This window comes from Rutidosis leptorrhynchoides, chromosome 6 (assembly GCF_046630445.1).
Source record: "Rutidosis leptorrhynchoides isolate AG116_Rl617_1_P2 chromosome 6, CSIRO_AGI_Rlap_v1, whole genome shotgun sequence".
Lineage (NCBI taxonomy): Eukaryota > Viridiplantae > Streptophyta > Magnoliopsida > Asterales > Asteraceae > Rutidosis > Rutidosis leptorrhynchoides.
In genome coordinates this window covers 303,194,397-303,208,763 of record NC_092338.1, presented here as the reverse complement: position 1 = coordinate 303,208,763, position 14,367 = coordinate 303,194,397, and the positions used below count along the sequence as shown (strand labels likewise).

Here is a 14,367-nt window from a genome sequence, read left to right as displayed (position 1 = left end):
GCAAACCACGAGGACGAAATACGTCAAAAAAAACCACAGGGACTAAATCAGCATTTTGATACAAACCACAGGGACCATTTCAGTAATTTTATCTTTCTTTAATGATAAAAAAAATATCTAGGAATTAGTGAAAATATATGAATGAACATTTTATTGAGCATTCAAGGTGGTAAATAAAGAATGATTCTCGTTTTTATAGGCAGGGGGCGGAGCTTAGTGTAACCCAAAGGGGTATACCGCCCCACCTGGATTTAACAGGAAAAAAAAATTGTACACTAAAAAGAAAAAAATTAATCAAAAATAAGAATGTCGTAGTACTTGTAAACGGGATTAGTGGGTCATTATATACTTGATTTTTATCTATTATTTTATCTGATAATTTATTCATCAGGTTGCAGGGGTTTATATTGAAGCAGTGGTTTTTATTGACGCAATACCCATATTATGATACAATATTACATCACATCATAAAAATGAGTGTCACACAATAAACCAAACTTGAAAGTTTTGGTATACAATATAGACCAACATGGAATCAGGTGGAGGATCGAGCTAGAGTTGAGTGCATTTTCATACACTAAATTATTAAATTGAGCAATTTTAGGTAAAAATTTAGACCTAAATTATACATAACAATACACTGCAACCGGCCTTCCAACTGAATGGTAGAGCCTTAGTAGGGCGGGTCCACGATTAGTTGCCAAACAACCCAGTTTCGATTCCGAGGGAGAGGTTTTCTTAAGGATTCCCATGATTAGTTGTCAAGCAACCCGGGTTCAATCCTTGGAGTTTCTTATCTAGCGTGCGTGGGCACAAATGAGAGCATTCGATGCTTCTTAAGCCGTTAAAAAAAACACTGCATGACATTTTTACAAAAATTACACAAAAGAATCAAAACGAACTGACGAAAATAATAACCATCACAACATGCCAAAAGCAGCAGTAGCTGTTATTCAAAAACTAGATTTTTGACCAAAACCAGACATTCTTGGCGATTCCAAGATTATAAATCAATGGGGTTCCGAAATTTTTTCCAATACTAATTATATTAAAATGATATTTTAGTGATCATTTACTTTCAAAAAAATAATAAATTCGAAAAATATATGGGTTCCAAGTAGTGTAATTTAGAGGTGTCCTATACAATTTACAAGAAAGACTCTTGATTTGAAAAATATATGGGGTCATACATTGAAATTTAGTGGTGTCCTATACAATTTACGGGGTATTTTCTACTAATTTTTTTTAAATTAGCGGTGTCTCGTGACCCCACGGGTATCCACTTAGATTCGCCACTGATTCTTTTAGGTGTAAAAATGTAAAATGGTGAAATTAGTCAATTACACTACAAACCAAGGCCCCTAACTACCTTAATACATGGACAATCCAAATCGACGATCATGAGATGCTAGGTTCCAGGAAGCGGCTTATATCGAGCATTGTGCTGTATGTGCTCCACGACAAAGAAAAATAGCTTCATATAAATGATGCACTAATCAGTTTTACCTCCTTCAAAAATCGCAATTAAAGGAATCAAAGAAATTAAAGAAGAATTTCATTAGTTAAACCCGTATTTTTACGCATAGCAAGCAAGCAAGTAGAATCCATCCAAGTTTAAGTGATTCCAGCCATTCAAGACGCCAAAAAACTAATTAAAACGGTGACCCATCTAATAACTTGTGCTACACATTCATCACAGCTGTGTTTATCATATCTGAGTTTTAAGTTTACCTCTTTTGGATCAAGATGACATCTCAAGTGCTGACTCACATGCACCCCTTTAGACATCATGCAGCAAGTACCTGTCATCCACAAAAATAAAGAAAAAACAAACAAAAAATCACAAACCCTAAAAATAGAAGGCAACTACAATGCTAACAGCAAAACGTATTAAAAAGAAACAACTCCAAACATACTTATCATTGGACAAAAGTCGCATCCAAATCAGAGTTTAAACAGGTAACAACATCAAATGACAGTATACTTCTGAACATTAATAAATAAGTAAATACTCCATTTCAAAAGCATCAAGCACCTCAAATAAACATAGTCAACTCAGGCCTACTGTAAACGTTCTGCCCTTCATCTTCCAACATGGGATAAGCAGCCACAAGTGCATCCTGAGCACCAATGTAAAGCGAGTTATAGATTTTCCAGTAAACTTCTCGAACCTTCCTTGCAGGATGAAACAGGCCCTGCAGACAGTAATTAAGCACAACAGCTGCACCCAATGCCACTCGCATACCCTCAATAGCTTCCATCACAGCATTAATAACATGTGGTGACGTCTCAAATATATTAGGCCACACATAGTTCAGTAAATGGACCAACGCATCCTCACAACCCAAACCTGCAACTCCAAGAGCCATATGTTTAACCGCACTAGCAGCCGTCTGCCTATGAACTAAATCCCGGTCCATAAGAGCATCTTCAAGTAATGGTGTAACTGCATATATGTAATCTTTCCCCATCTCACCAATATACTCAAAAAGAAAAGATAAAGATTTCAACACACCGTTTTGGACGTTTAACTCGGGTACACGATACTCGTTCATTAAAGCGGGTAAAACAGTGAAAGGAGAACATGTTTCTGCAACGATTGCGATAGCAACAGTTGTGCAAACACGATTTTGTCTTTCTTGTACCTTGAGATTGTTTAGAAGGGTAGCTAACACGTCCTGGGGTCCAATGGCTTTCGCGATGTACCCGAATGTGTTTACAGTAGCCCGTCGAATACCCTTCTTATGGGCCTTTAGCATTTCAAGAAGCTCAAAACAGATCCTCATCCACTCACGTGCAGGGACAAATTCTGCACCACGGTCAGCAATACGGCCCACCAGGTCAATACAATTCTCTTGAACCTTTTCGTGACGATTTTTCAAGATTGGGGTTAAACGTGGGAGAAGGTCTTTGATTGGAGGGGTCATTTTTGTCATACCAATAACATTCACAATTGCTTTAAGAGCACCCAATATTGATCCCAAAACTTCTGGATATTCTTCTCCTAAATACTCATACAACACAACACCAAGATGCCCCATGAGTTGTTCTTCCTGGCATTGTTTCATCACAACTGCAATTCTTGAAATTAAATCTGCAGCTTGTTGTCTGACTTTAGCACTTTTGTTGTTTAAACGCCATTTTATAGTACCACAAATTTGAGGAAGATATGGCTTTACACGTAATCCAAGGGAGTTAACAACTGCACCAAACCCATTAAGCATCACATTTGCATCATCACTAGTTTGCTCTTGAAAGGCGTACAGAATACCATCAATTAAAAGCTCTTCTAAACGTGGATCGATATCAGATGCACCCAGATTTGCTACAACTTTCTCGATTGTTTCCATCACCATTCGTCTATACGGTTCACTTTCATCTTTCAAGTCTTCAACTATTCTGGACACAATATCAGGAACACCAACTTTGTTTGCAATCTCAACAGTTGTCTCAACGAGCTGCTTATAGTTTCTACGATCCAAAGCCATCCTTCTAACCCAAAAGTTTCTGAAAAACTCTGGTAAAATATCAGTACGAATGTAATCTGCTTCAACACCTTCAGTACTCACACACTGTTTCACCACTTTAAGCACAATTTTCTTCATTTCTTCATCTGGAGACTGAAACTCACGGATAAGTATAACCATAACTTCCTTTGTATAGTAACTAGCATATATAGCATCCATTAAAGGAATGATAAATCCAATCGCCTTCAAAAAAGCAGCCAAAACCTTCCCCCGGTGGGACCGAATACCCTTCCACAAAGGCTTAAGAACCGAGTCAAAACTCTCAATACCATATGGTGCAGCAGCCTCAGCAAGTGCAGCCAATGAGAGTGCAGTAATGGTTCTAACTTTTTGATTCTCGTCGTTTAAACCATGTTCGATGATCTCAACGAGAGACCTTAAATGGGGAAGAACTGCACACCCAATCAGTATAGCAATTTGCTGAACGATTTTGATACCAGTATGCCTAGCTTGCCATGATTTCTTACTTTGACACACAGCTTTTAAGAAAGGTAAAAGTGCAGGGATACCAAGGGCTGATGCAACAACACTAAAAGCTCTTGCAGTTGTATTCCTCACGTATTCATCAATGTTATCAATATCTGGACGCATTGCAGCAATCATAGTAGCTAACCCAGCAGCCTTACTCAGATTAGAAATGATTTCTCGACCCTCTACACGAGCATAATAGTCTTCATCAATCAACAAAGGTTCGATAACAACCAGAATCTTGTGCACATAAGGACGAACGAGCTCATCTAACTTGTAAAGCACTCTGTCTATAACCTTTACCAGCAAGTGTCTTTCTTGGTCCTCTAAAGTAGGCTGCATGAGCAAGGGAAGAATACGATTGAACAAAGGCCCAGCACCAAATTCACGAGACTTATCAGTGAGCTGTCTCAAAGCTGTTTTCCTCTGTGGAGGAGTACCATTCTTAACTTTCAGTAACAGTTTCATGATTTTTCGTTCTTTTTGTTCATCTGGAGACAACTCCTCTTCATCTTCTTCATTCAAAAGGGCACCAAAGTATTGGTAATCCTCGGGCTTCATAAATGGCAACCCACCTGGCATCTCTTTTGGAACATCAAACTGTTGACCTCTGTTTTCTTCAGGAATCGCATACAAAGGTGTACCCAAAGGAGTTGGGGTTGCAAGAAGCTTCCTTGCAGGAGTTCGAATTGGAATGTAAGAAGCTGGTGGTTCCAATATCTTATACCCTTCTTGAGGAAACATGGCATCTAATTCTTCATCTGTTAATGGCCTATTCCTGTCTTCAATATCTTTCTCCCATCTCAACAAATTATACTGCTCTGGCGTTATGGCACCACGGTTTAAAGCTCCTGGGGTCGGGGTAGCAAGTTCAATCCCACCAACAGGTGTGACACCTGGCGTATAAGCTGCAGCAGGCGTTGCGCCACCTGGCGTAACACTTCCCATAGTTGCAGGGGTCTCGTCCCACCTTGACCTCTGCCGTTTCGGTGTAGGAGTAGCCATACCAGACAACTTAGGAGTAGCATCCCACGCCATGCCAGCTGGCGTAGCACCAGGTGTAACTCCACCAGCAGGAGTAGCATCAGAATCGGCTAACCGACCAGGTGTCGGAGTTTCATCCCATCTGTTTTTCTTCGACAACGAAGGAGTTGCATCACCAATTCTACCTGGAGTAGGAGTAGCATCCCATCTTCCAATTCCCGGAGTCGAATCCGGCATATCCCAATCCGAACCACTTTTCGCTTTCTTTCCATCATTATCTTGCGACTGATCCCATCTGTTCCTTCTCTTTTGAGCAGGTTGTGCAGCAACCTGTTCCTTATCTTTACCAGCAGCCTTATTCTCTTCTTCTTCCTTTTTCCTTCTAGCAATCACTTTCAAAGTTTCCTCTCTCTCTCTTTTCAAAGCAGCTTCCCTCATGACATCAGCATACGTCCTCGTTTCAGGTTTCGGAGTCTTATCACCACTCGCAAAAGCATCATGTCTCTCAGGCGAAATAACCTGATTCAACCTCCTCCTCCTGTAATCATCCTCTCTGTCAATAATCCGTTGCGATTTCTTTATCCCTAACGACTCGTCATCACCACCACGAGGCATATCGTTTAACAAAGACCTCGGTGCAGTGTATGAAGCTAGTTTCCTTGCAACCTCGTTATCCATAGCATCAGCATTATCATCGTCATCGTTTGCAGGTATTTCTCTGTTATAATCCTGAAACCGATTGTTTCCGTCATAAAGCTCGGTGTCAAAAGTAATCGAATTCGGAGCTAATGCTGCTTCCATTATCTTCCTTTCTTCCTGTGTTTTTGCAATCTCGGCATCGACTGGATCCATGTTTACTCTTTCTCAAACTGGAAAAAACAATTAAAAATATCAAAATCTAAGAACAATACATATATACAAATTATCAGTAGTAGATAATAATAAAATTAACACAGACTAACGTATACCTAATTTAACGAGAAAGCAATAAACCCTAGAGAAGAAGACGATACGGATATAACATATAACCTAACTGAAAACCTAGAAAATTAGAAGCATGGATAAATATATGAATCGTAGATGCTCGTTAATTTTGTATGGTTAAATTAGATAATATAGCCTATCTGTGACAGGGAAATAAAGAGGAAGAAGCAGAAATGATGTACCTAGGGTTTGTGGTTCTTAAGATCCGATTAACGAAAACGAGAAAGCTGAGAAGGTAGGGGTATGATTTCTATTTATAAACGGTTTTAAGCCAAGAACTACAAAAGCAGTCCCTTAATTATAACGTGTTGTTTAGTTCTAGTCCAAAATATAACCATTTTGAAGCGGCTTAGTATATTCATACAATTTTGGAGCGCTTTATTTACATAACATAAACCTTTACAACATTTACTACTTGCACGGTGGTAAAAAGACCTCTACCTGATACATAAACTCAAAACTTGACACTTTTGAGTCAGGTTCGAATCCGATTATTCGAGTTGTAGGTCAGGTATTGTTGGAGATATTATAGTTACGTGTAAGGTAAAATAATCGATGACCAGATAAATCACTTAATCGGGATATCAATTTTCGAAAGTAATTATTCGACCGTTATTTCCTGGATTACACGAATATCACTTTAGGATAAGACAGAGGTTATGTTCTTGTTTTTTGCAGAAAACAAGAACCCGTTTACATAATAGTATTTTGGGTTTCGTATTGTATATCCCTCGTGAATAATTCGTCTATGTATTTATAGGCACCCGTAATTATGGAAGAAGATATATTCGAATTAATTGGCTGATTCACTCTCCATGAATATCTCCCATAATATTCAAAGTGGTTAAGATAATAATATTTTCAGAAAGAAGAATTATCCTTTCCACTAATATAGCACAAGTGGTTACAGGAATAATCCTTCCGTATTTTACTAAAACTTGAACAGCACACAAAATCTCAAAATTCGTGCTAAGTGTTTTACTTGCTGCCTCTTAAGAAGGAGCATGGAATCTTTGCTGCCTCTTTAGAGGGAGCACCAAACAACAAAACACTACTAAATTTTAACAAGTCTTTTTGTTACTCCCTCTTCAGAAGGAGCACCAAAGTTGTGTTTCCTCTTAGCACTTTCTTGTGTTGCATTTTAAGAGTGAGCACCAAACATTTAGCCAAATTTCAACTGACTAAGAAGACTCGGCACGAAAAACACTTAGTCAAATTTTAGCTGACTAAGAAGACATAGCACGAAAATGCTTAGTCAAAATTTCGGAGACCAAGTCATGGTAGTAAATAATAGAAAACCACTTTTTCGGGTAATCTATCACTTAAAGGGTGTACACTCTGTACCTCCTAATTCATTTACAAGCGTAGACTAAATCCTCAAATACACTAAATTACCAACAGTCTTCCCCAATTTAGTGCAATTCGTTTAATGAGAACTAAATAATTAAAACAAGACTCATGCATAAATGAAAATAACTTCAAGAATGAATTTCCACCGCAGTACATTACACATTTCAAATATTCGATAATCATGGTGTTCTAAGAATTGAACCCTTCGACCCATGAATAACTGAAAATATCATACACATAAGTTTTCAAACACTCTAAAGCTATCCTGACACTTTATAAGCCATGTGTCCATATCCATTCCTGGATGTATCCACAGCAAAAGTTCAAGCTATGTTGAAATGGCAAAACTTCACATTCACGTAGGTACTTCACTTCAGGCATGCACCAGCTCCAAACGAACCATTAAGAAACTAAACTTCAACCTTAAGTTTAGCTGGTCCGAGTACATACTTTACCTTGTGATGAAACATAATTTTATGTACTTCAATTTATAAGTATAAACTTTCCACATTGAATTCAACTTCTAAGAGAATTGGGTATCTTATAATTAGAAATATATTTGAATTTTAAACTCATCCCCACAACAGACTTGTCAACCAAGTCTCTTGCCAATCACTACGTCAAGTGATTAGCTAAATTCTGTTGTGACCTCCCAAACGCTATAGAAATTACCCCATTGTGAGCATCATTATTTTTGCATATCCTTGGAATATTTGGAGTCTGTGGAACAGTATAATTTTCAAGGAAAAAACATTCGGAAATGCCATGTGGTCGATAGCATCGTGTTGAAGACTTTCAATTGGTTATACGTGAGATACCGAAAATCAAGTTGTAATTGGAATCTTTGGTTACAGTGTTTTCCTTGTAAATATTTGCATTCCTTGTGATTTTTAGCTTTAAGCTAATTTTTCATAAAATCTCCGCCGTTAAAAAAAAAATTACCCCATTCGTGATGAGTTCACGAATCATACTATGTCTGACACCTAAGTGTTTAGACTTCCCACTGTACATATGGATATAAGCCTTTGCCAATGTTGCAACACTATCACAATGGATAGACATGGGTGCTGGTGAGCGGTTTTAATGCAACACGCGAACCTTTAAATTTATAATACACGAACTACTAATCACTAAAACGCACCTAACGAGCAAGATAACCCGGTCGGTGAAGTAAAGTAATTGGTAAGTTCGGTTCGTCCTAAGAGAGGCGGATATTTGAGGTTAAGGATTGTTGTTTCGTTGATATACTCGAGAAAGAAATATTATAATTGTATTGGGAGTTTTGTGTAACACTCGAATTTTCAAAGGTTGGGTGGACCGGCGGTCTAGATTGGCCCGACGGTCCAACCGTAGTTCAAAGGCAAAACAGGAGCAAACTGGACCGGCAGTCCATATTGGCCTGACGGTCCAGCACAAGGTGTTTTTGTCTATAAACCAAGTTTTTTCAAGATATTTTCTGAAACCTAAGTGTTCTATACTCCGCCATCGACTAGCCATTGACAGTCGTCGTCTTGGAGTGTTAACAGACAAAAGATTAATTTAAAAACCATACAGTGTTTGAATGAATTTATGATATGTTAAGATCTCAGGCCGTTGGCCTATGTCACCATCAGTCCAAGCAGACACTAAATAATTAACTAATCATGGCAGAAATGAATGTATAAATAAAAGACATAATTAAAGGCATAAAAGTAAAGAGAAATACCGAATGAAGAACAAAGTGCATGTAAAGAAAACTTCAAACTTTGAAAGAAACTTAAACCAAACATTCTAATGTGCGACGATGGCAATCAAGCGCGATCCATATGCTCTCTTATATCCTTCACTGAAGTAACACCATCGGAATTAAGAGTATAAACTCACCTATCGTCACACTCCAAAAGCTGGACAGTTTGAATCCCATTACATAAAAACGATAACGAGATCAGGTTGCTGCCACCAATATTTTCCCTTGTCCAAACCCCATGCCGCTCCACATTGTGCCTTTTGTCTGCAACTCTATCGTTCTTGTTCACATCCAAGTGATAAAAACGATTACAATGGGTAGCAAATGTAGAGTTACCAGACCATAAGTAGAGCCAGAATCGCACCCCTCTTCCATTACCCAATTTCATGCAAATGACGTGGGGGGAATCATGTTATCCGTCAACGGTTTCAAGCATTGAGTTTTGTTTTGCATGTTTAAATGGTGTAATGACCCGATTTTTATCACTCTTTGTAGATATATGTAACAGAATTATGCATCCCAAAAGTATCGACGTTGTACACAAAAAAGCTTGAATCCTAAACTCACAAACTACTCCCCTTAATCGCGCGGTACACCCAATTGTTCGTTTTAATCAAAATGAATGTTTTTTTCAATTTTGTTTCATATCCACACAGTAACACAATGAAACAAAAGAAGGCGTTACAAAATTTAATAACCTTCTTAAAAATAAACTTCTTAAGAAATTGAATAATCATCATCTAAACAAATTGGAAATCTAAAGTCTAAAATGTAGTACGGGATAATACAAACATACATGTATGACAAGGTGTCTCAAACACTCGCCCATTAATAGAAAAACAGCAACTGCAAAGGGGTAAAAAAGTACAAAGTTTTTTTAGCAATGTGTCGGAACTTTTACTGCATGAATTCACGTGGTAAATTCGAGTTAAATTTTATTTTTTAATATAAAAAACGAACTTGGAGAAGATTTATCATTGTATACGGAGTATATATTTTTTAATAGTAGTAGAAGTAATTACAAAAACAGCTAGATCGACCTGGTGTCAACTCTTGACCAAGGATGAGGATTTAAACTTTTAAGGGAATTTGGGGCCAATTACAAATCTAAGTTCGAATGAAGCTTTTCGTGGTAAATGTAATAGAAACTTATCTTCGGCGGGTTCGTGTATTTGGCAAGCTCTAGAATGGACATGTGCCTATTTAATATGGAAGAATAGAAATCAAAAAGTGTTTTCAAGCAAGACTTGGAGCGGTCCTTCGGCTCTCATGGAAATACAATTAAGATCGTTTGAATGGATCGCGGCTAGGTACAAAAAAGAAAAAATCGATTGGTTAGTGTGGTTATCAAATCCCTTGATGTATTGTATCGCGTAGTTCATGTTGTGTCGCTCCCATATTGTATATGTTTTTTTATGTGTTTGTTAGTTCGAGTAGTCCCTTCTCTTGGCTAAGTTGCTCCCTTTGCAACTCAATGCCTATTTGTATAGTCCAGAAATAGTTGTAACTGGCTATACCTGTGATGTACTTTCCTCGCGTTTGACATAATATATTGCTTTTTGAAAGAAAAAAAGAAACTTTATGTTGTCAATAGGAACAAGACACATTTAAACAAAAGAAATGGACAAGCAAAATGAAGGTTAAAAAAAAGGTGATAACTATTTTACCACATCAATATATAAAGCTAAACAAAAGCTGACCCCTTCTTTAAACCTAATTTGACAAATTGAAAACATTGGCACACTTCTTGATAATTAAATGAATTAGATTTAAGTTTGCCTCTTTTAATTACTTAGGTTATAACTACTCGTTTGGAACCAAATATTTGGAATAGAAAAAATTGTCTTTCGATTATTATTTAAGGTAACATTCTTGTAAGAACGATTTTATTATAAGATTGATAAGAATAACTATTTTATTAATATGCATTCAAATTTTATTTTATTTTTGAACGGCAAATGATTTTTATTACGCCTCTAGTAGGATACTAGAAGGCAACAAAGCAAACATACAAATACAAACTTGCAACGGCTTCAATAGCCAGTTGTTATAATTAACTTTATCTCTACTTCTATTATAGATCCAACCATAAGTAGTAGAACGAATAAGATCAAATAAATCGCCTTTATGTAGTATCTCGTCTTGAAACACAACATCATTTCGAAAACGCCACATCAACCAAAAATAGGCAACCACAATACAATATGCCCGAATTTTGCTGTTATTGGGCCTGACCCAATTATCATACCAGAATATCAGAATATCAGTTAATGTGTTTGCATTCACAATATGCATCATAATTTCATATAATGAATGTGTTTGCGTATGAATATATCATTACTCTGTTTGCATCCGAACATGTTCTTACAATATTGCACCTATATATGTGTACACGCGTAGCGTGTATGTGCTTTACAGGACCTATTAGTATTTTAGGAGTTCTAAAGGGACAAACGTGAAACTTTCAAACGTTGTGACAAATGTTATTGTCTTAATAACACTTCTTTTATGGTATAAAAGAAATGATTCATAAGTGTTTGATGAAACCCATTTTTTTCACCCAAGCACTAAACTTAACATTTTAAACAACAATTCGGGTTTCTCCCAAAGTTCATGGATATTGATTTTTTTCCACATTTTTGGGGGGTGGTGTTCTTTCATTTCATCTTTAATGGCGAATGTAAGTAACATCAATCGAGAGCTTGTTATCTTTATCGGCATCCTTCTTCTTGTACCTCTCTTTGTTCACCCTCTAGGAATTCCAAAGTTTCCAATAAGACGTCTTTTGGATCATCAATCAAGGATAAAAACCACCACTGCAACCACATTTGATCATGGACAATTTCTTGAAGCTGCTCATGAAGTTCCTAGTGGTGCAAACCCTGATTCCAACAGGTAGTTACTTATTTACTGTTTTTTGAAAGCATGGAAGGTTGTTTAATAAGTTTGTTTAGCTTTTAATCATTGTGAGACATAGATTCGTAGAAGTTAATGTATGTATCTTTGTTGTTTATTTGTTTTTAAACTTATGCGACATCCATGATAATGAACGCAATGTTAAGCATTAAGTAGTTTACTTTGTGAAGTTAAGAAGATTCTTACATCAATATATTAGTAGCAATCATGTTACTAAAGTGCTATTTTTCAGAAAGAAGACTAGTATAATTGTAGAAAGAGAATTTAAGTATAATTGTACTTTATGTATCCTTGTTCTTGTATAATGTAATGTTCTCTTGAAACCTTTGTAAGGACGATGTTTGCGATGGGCGAAAGGTAATATGATGACTAAAAAGTTCAAAATTTACTAACCACAATTATTTTTATTGTGATTGTGATATGTATCGACTTTTCTATTTATTTTTGTGAGTTTGGCGATTGTTAATCACTGAAGGGCTTGTTTCCATTATGATGGTGCTTATTGTGTTGCACAATTTTGTTGTTCTTTGTTAAGTATCGTTAATTTATTAAAACCAAAACAAGGTAACTAACGAAATGACTTACTCAAAAGGTAAGTTTGATTTCCAATTTTCGCGATGTATTTCACCTTGATCGCGAGTTTGGGTTTTTACCATGATCATGAGTTTTGCTTATTTTGAAAGGGTGTTTTATTTTTTCCTTTTCTAAAGTCTGAATAACGTTATTTACAATTGCAATAGTGTAATCCGTATAAAGTTTATGTTTTGCGTTTTGCGATTAATTTTTTGGATTAACGTTTCAGCTTCACTTAGCGTTTTACTTTTGTTAGTTTCGCTTTTCGCTATTTAGTTTCACTTTCATGTATAGTTCACGATTTAGATAGAGTTTTCACGTTTCAAATATGAAACTGAAAATTGAAATGCAAAACGAGAAACTAAAAATTGAAATGTATAACGAGAAACTAAAAACTGAAACGCAAACTTGAAACATGAAACTAATATTTAAAACGCAAAACTATAAATTGAAATAAGAAATTGAAAACTGTAAAACGAAACCCGAATACATAATGTACAATTTTGTCATGTATTCTTTGTTTTTTTGAATTTTATATACACATCAATAATATATTATGAAATAACCAAATGGCTTTTAACATAGCGGTATTCGAGGAGATTTTTAGCTAGAAAGGTTGGGGTTTAACTCTAGTGGTAGACATATTTGCAGATAAACTTGTTACTTGCCTTTGTAAAAAAATCAATAATATGAAATATTAATATTAATATTAATATTAGTATTTTAGTATTGATAATGCTAAAAACGAACATATATTTCATAACATTATTCCTCAAGAAAGACAAGCTTTTAGTTGCAATTGTTCTATTTACAAGTGATATTCGTTTAAATAATAAAAGGTGAAGACAAAAGACAGATTCGACGAATTGAAGACGCAAACGACCAAAAAGCTCAAAAGTACAAAATACAATCAAAGAGGTTCCAATTATTGATAAGAAACGTCTCGAAATTACAAGAGTACAAGATTCAAAACGCAAAGTACAAGATATTAAATTGTACGCAAGGACGTTCGAAAATCCGGAACCGGGACCAGAGTCAACTCTCAACGCTCGACGCAACGGACCGAAAGTTATAAATTAATTATGTATATAAATATAATATAATATATAATTAATTATATAAATTATATATTTATATTATATTTATATATTAAATTCCGTCGGCAGATTAAAAGACAAAGATGTGTGGGCTGGAAATACGATCTCCGCGACTTGCGGAGTTTGAAGAAGAAAAGGGCCGCGAGTCGCGGAGCCCCAAATGTTGAAATTGCCTATAAAGCTCGCGCATTCTGATCGTAAAAAATATATCAATATATCCATCCATCTATCTATACGTAATATTTATATTTATAATTTATATTTTAATTTTAATTTTAATTTTAATCCTAATAATAAGGGTATGTTAGCGAATGTTGTAAGGGTGTAAGTCGAAATTCTGTCCGTGTAACGCTACGCTATTTTTAATCATTGTAAGTTATGTTCAACCTTTTTAATTTAATGTCTCGTAGCTAAGTTATTATTATGCTTATTTAATCCGAAGTAATCATGATGTTGGGCTAATTACTAAAATTGGGTAATTGGGCTTTGTACCATAATTGGGGTTTGGACAAAAGAACGACACTTGTGGAAATTAGACTATGGGCTATTAATGGGCTTTATATTTGTTTAACTAAATGATAGTTTGTTAATGTTAATATAAAGATTTATAATTGGACGTACCCATAAATTACCATATACACTCTATCGGACACGATGGGCGGGGTATTTATATGTACGAATAATCGTTCATTTAACCGGACACGGGAATGGATTAATAGCCACTAGAATTATTAAAACAGGG

At 36.0% G+C, this 14,367-nt stretch overlaps 1 protein-coding gene across 8 annotated transcripts; it reads right to left on the bottom strand.

Moving 5' to 3' along the window:
• Positions 1-488: 488 nt before the first annotated feature.
• LOC139855986 (uncharacterized) lies at positions 489-6,178 on the bottom strand. 8 transcript variants are annotated; one of them, XM_071845224.1, is made up of 5 exons: positions 6,146-6,178; positions 1,917-5,848; positions 1,732-1,802; positions 1,370-1,509; positions 489-856 (listed from the first exon to the last, which is right to left on the bottom strand). In XM_071845224.1, the coding sequence occupies exon 2, from the start codon at positions 5,829-5,831 to the stop codon at positions 2,037-2,039; it is 3,795 nt and encodes a 1,264-aa protein (XP_071701325.1). In that variant the 5' UTR covers positions 5,832-5,848; positions 6,146-6,178; the 3' UTR covers positions 489-856; positions 1,370-1,509; positions 1,732-1,802; positions 1,917-2,036. The 8 variants fall into 8 exon arrangements, with proteins under 8 accessions (XP_071701325.1, XP_071701327.1, XP_071701324.1 ...); XM_071845226.1 differs by having other exon boundaries at positions 1,370-1,474; XM_071845223.1 differs by having other exon boundaries at positions 1,370-1,474; positions 1,569-1,802; positions 2,036-5,848.
• Between the last annotated feature and the right edge of the window lie 8,189 nt (positions 6,179-14,367).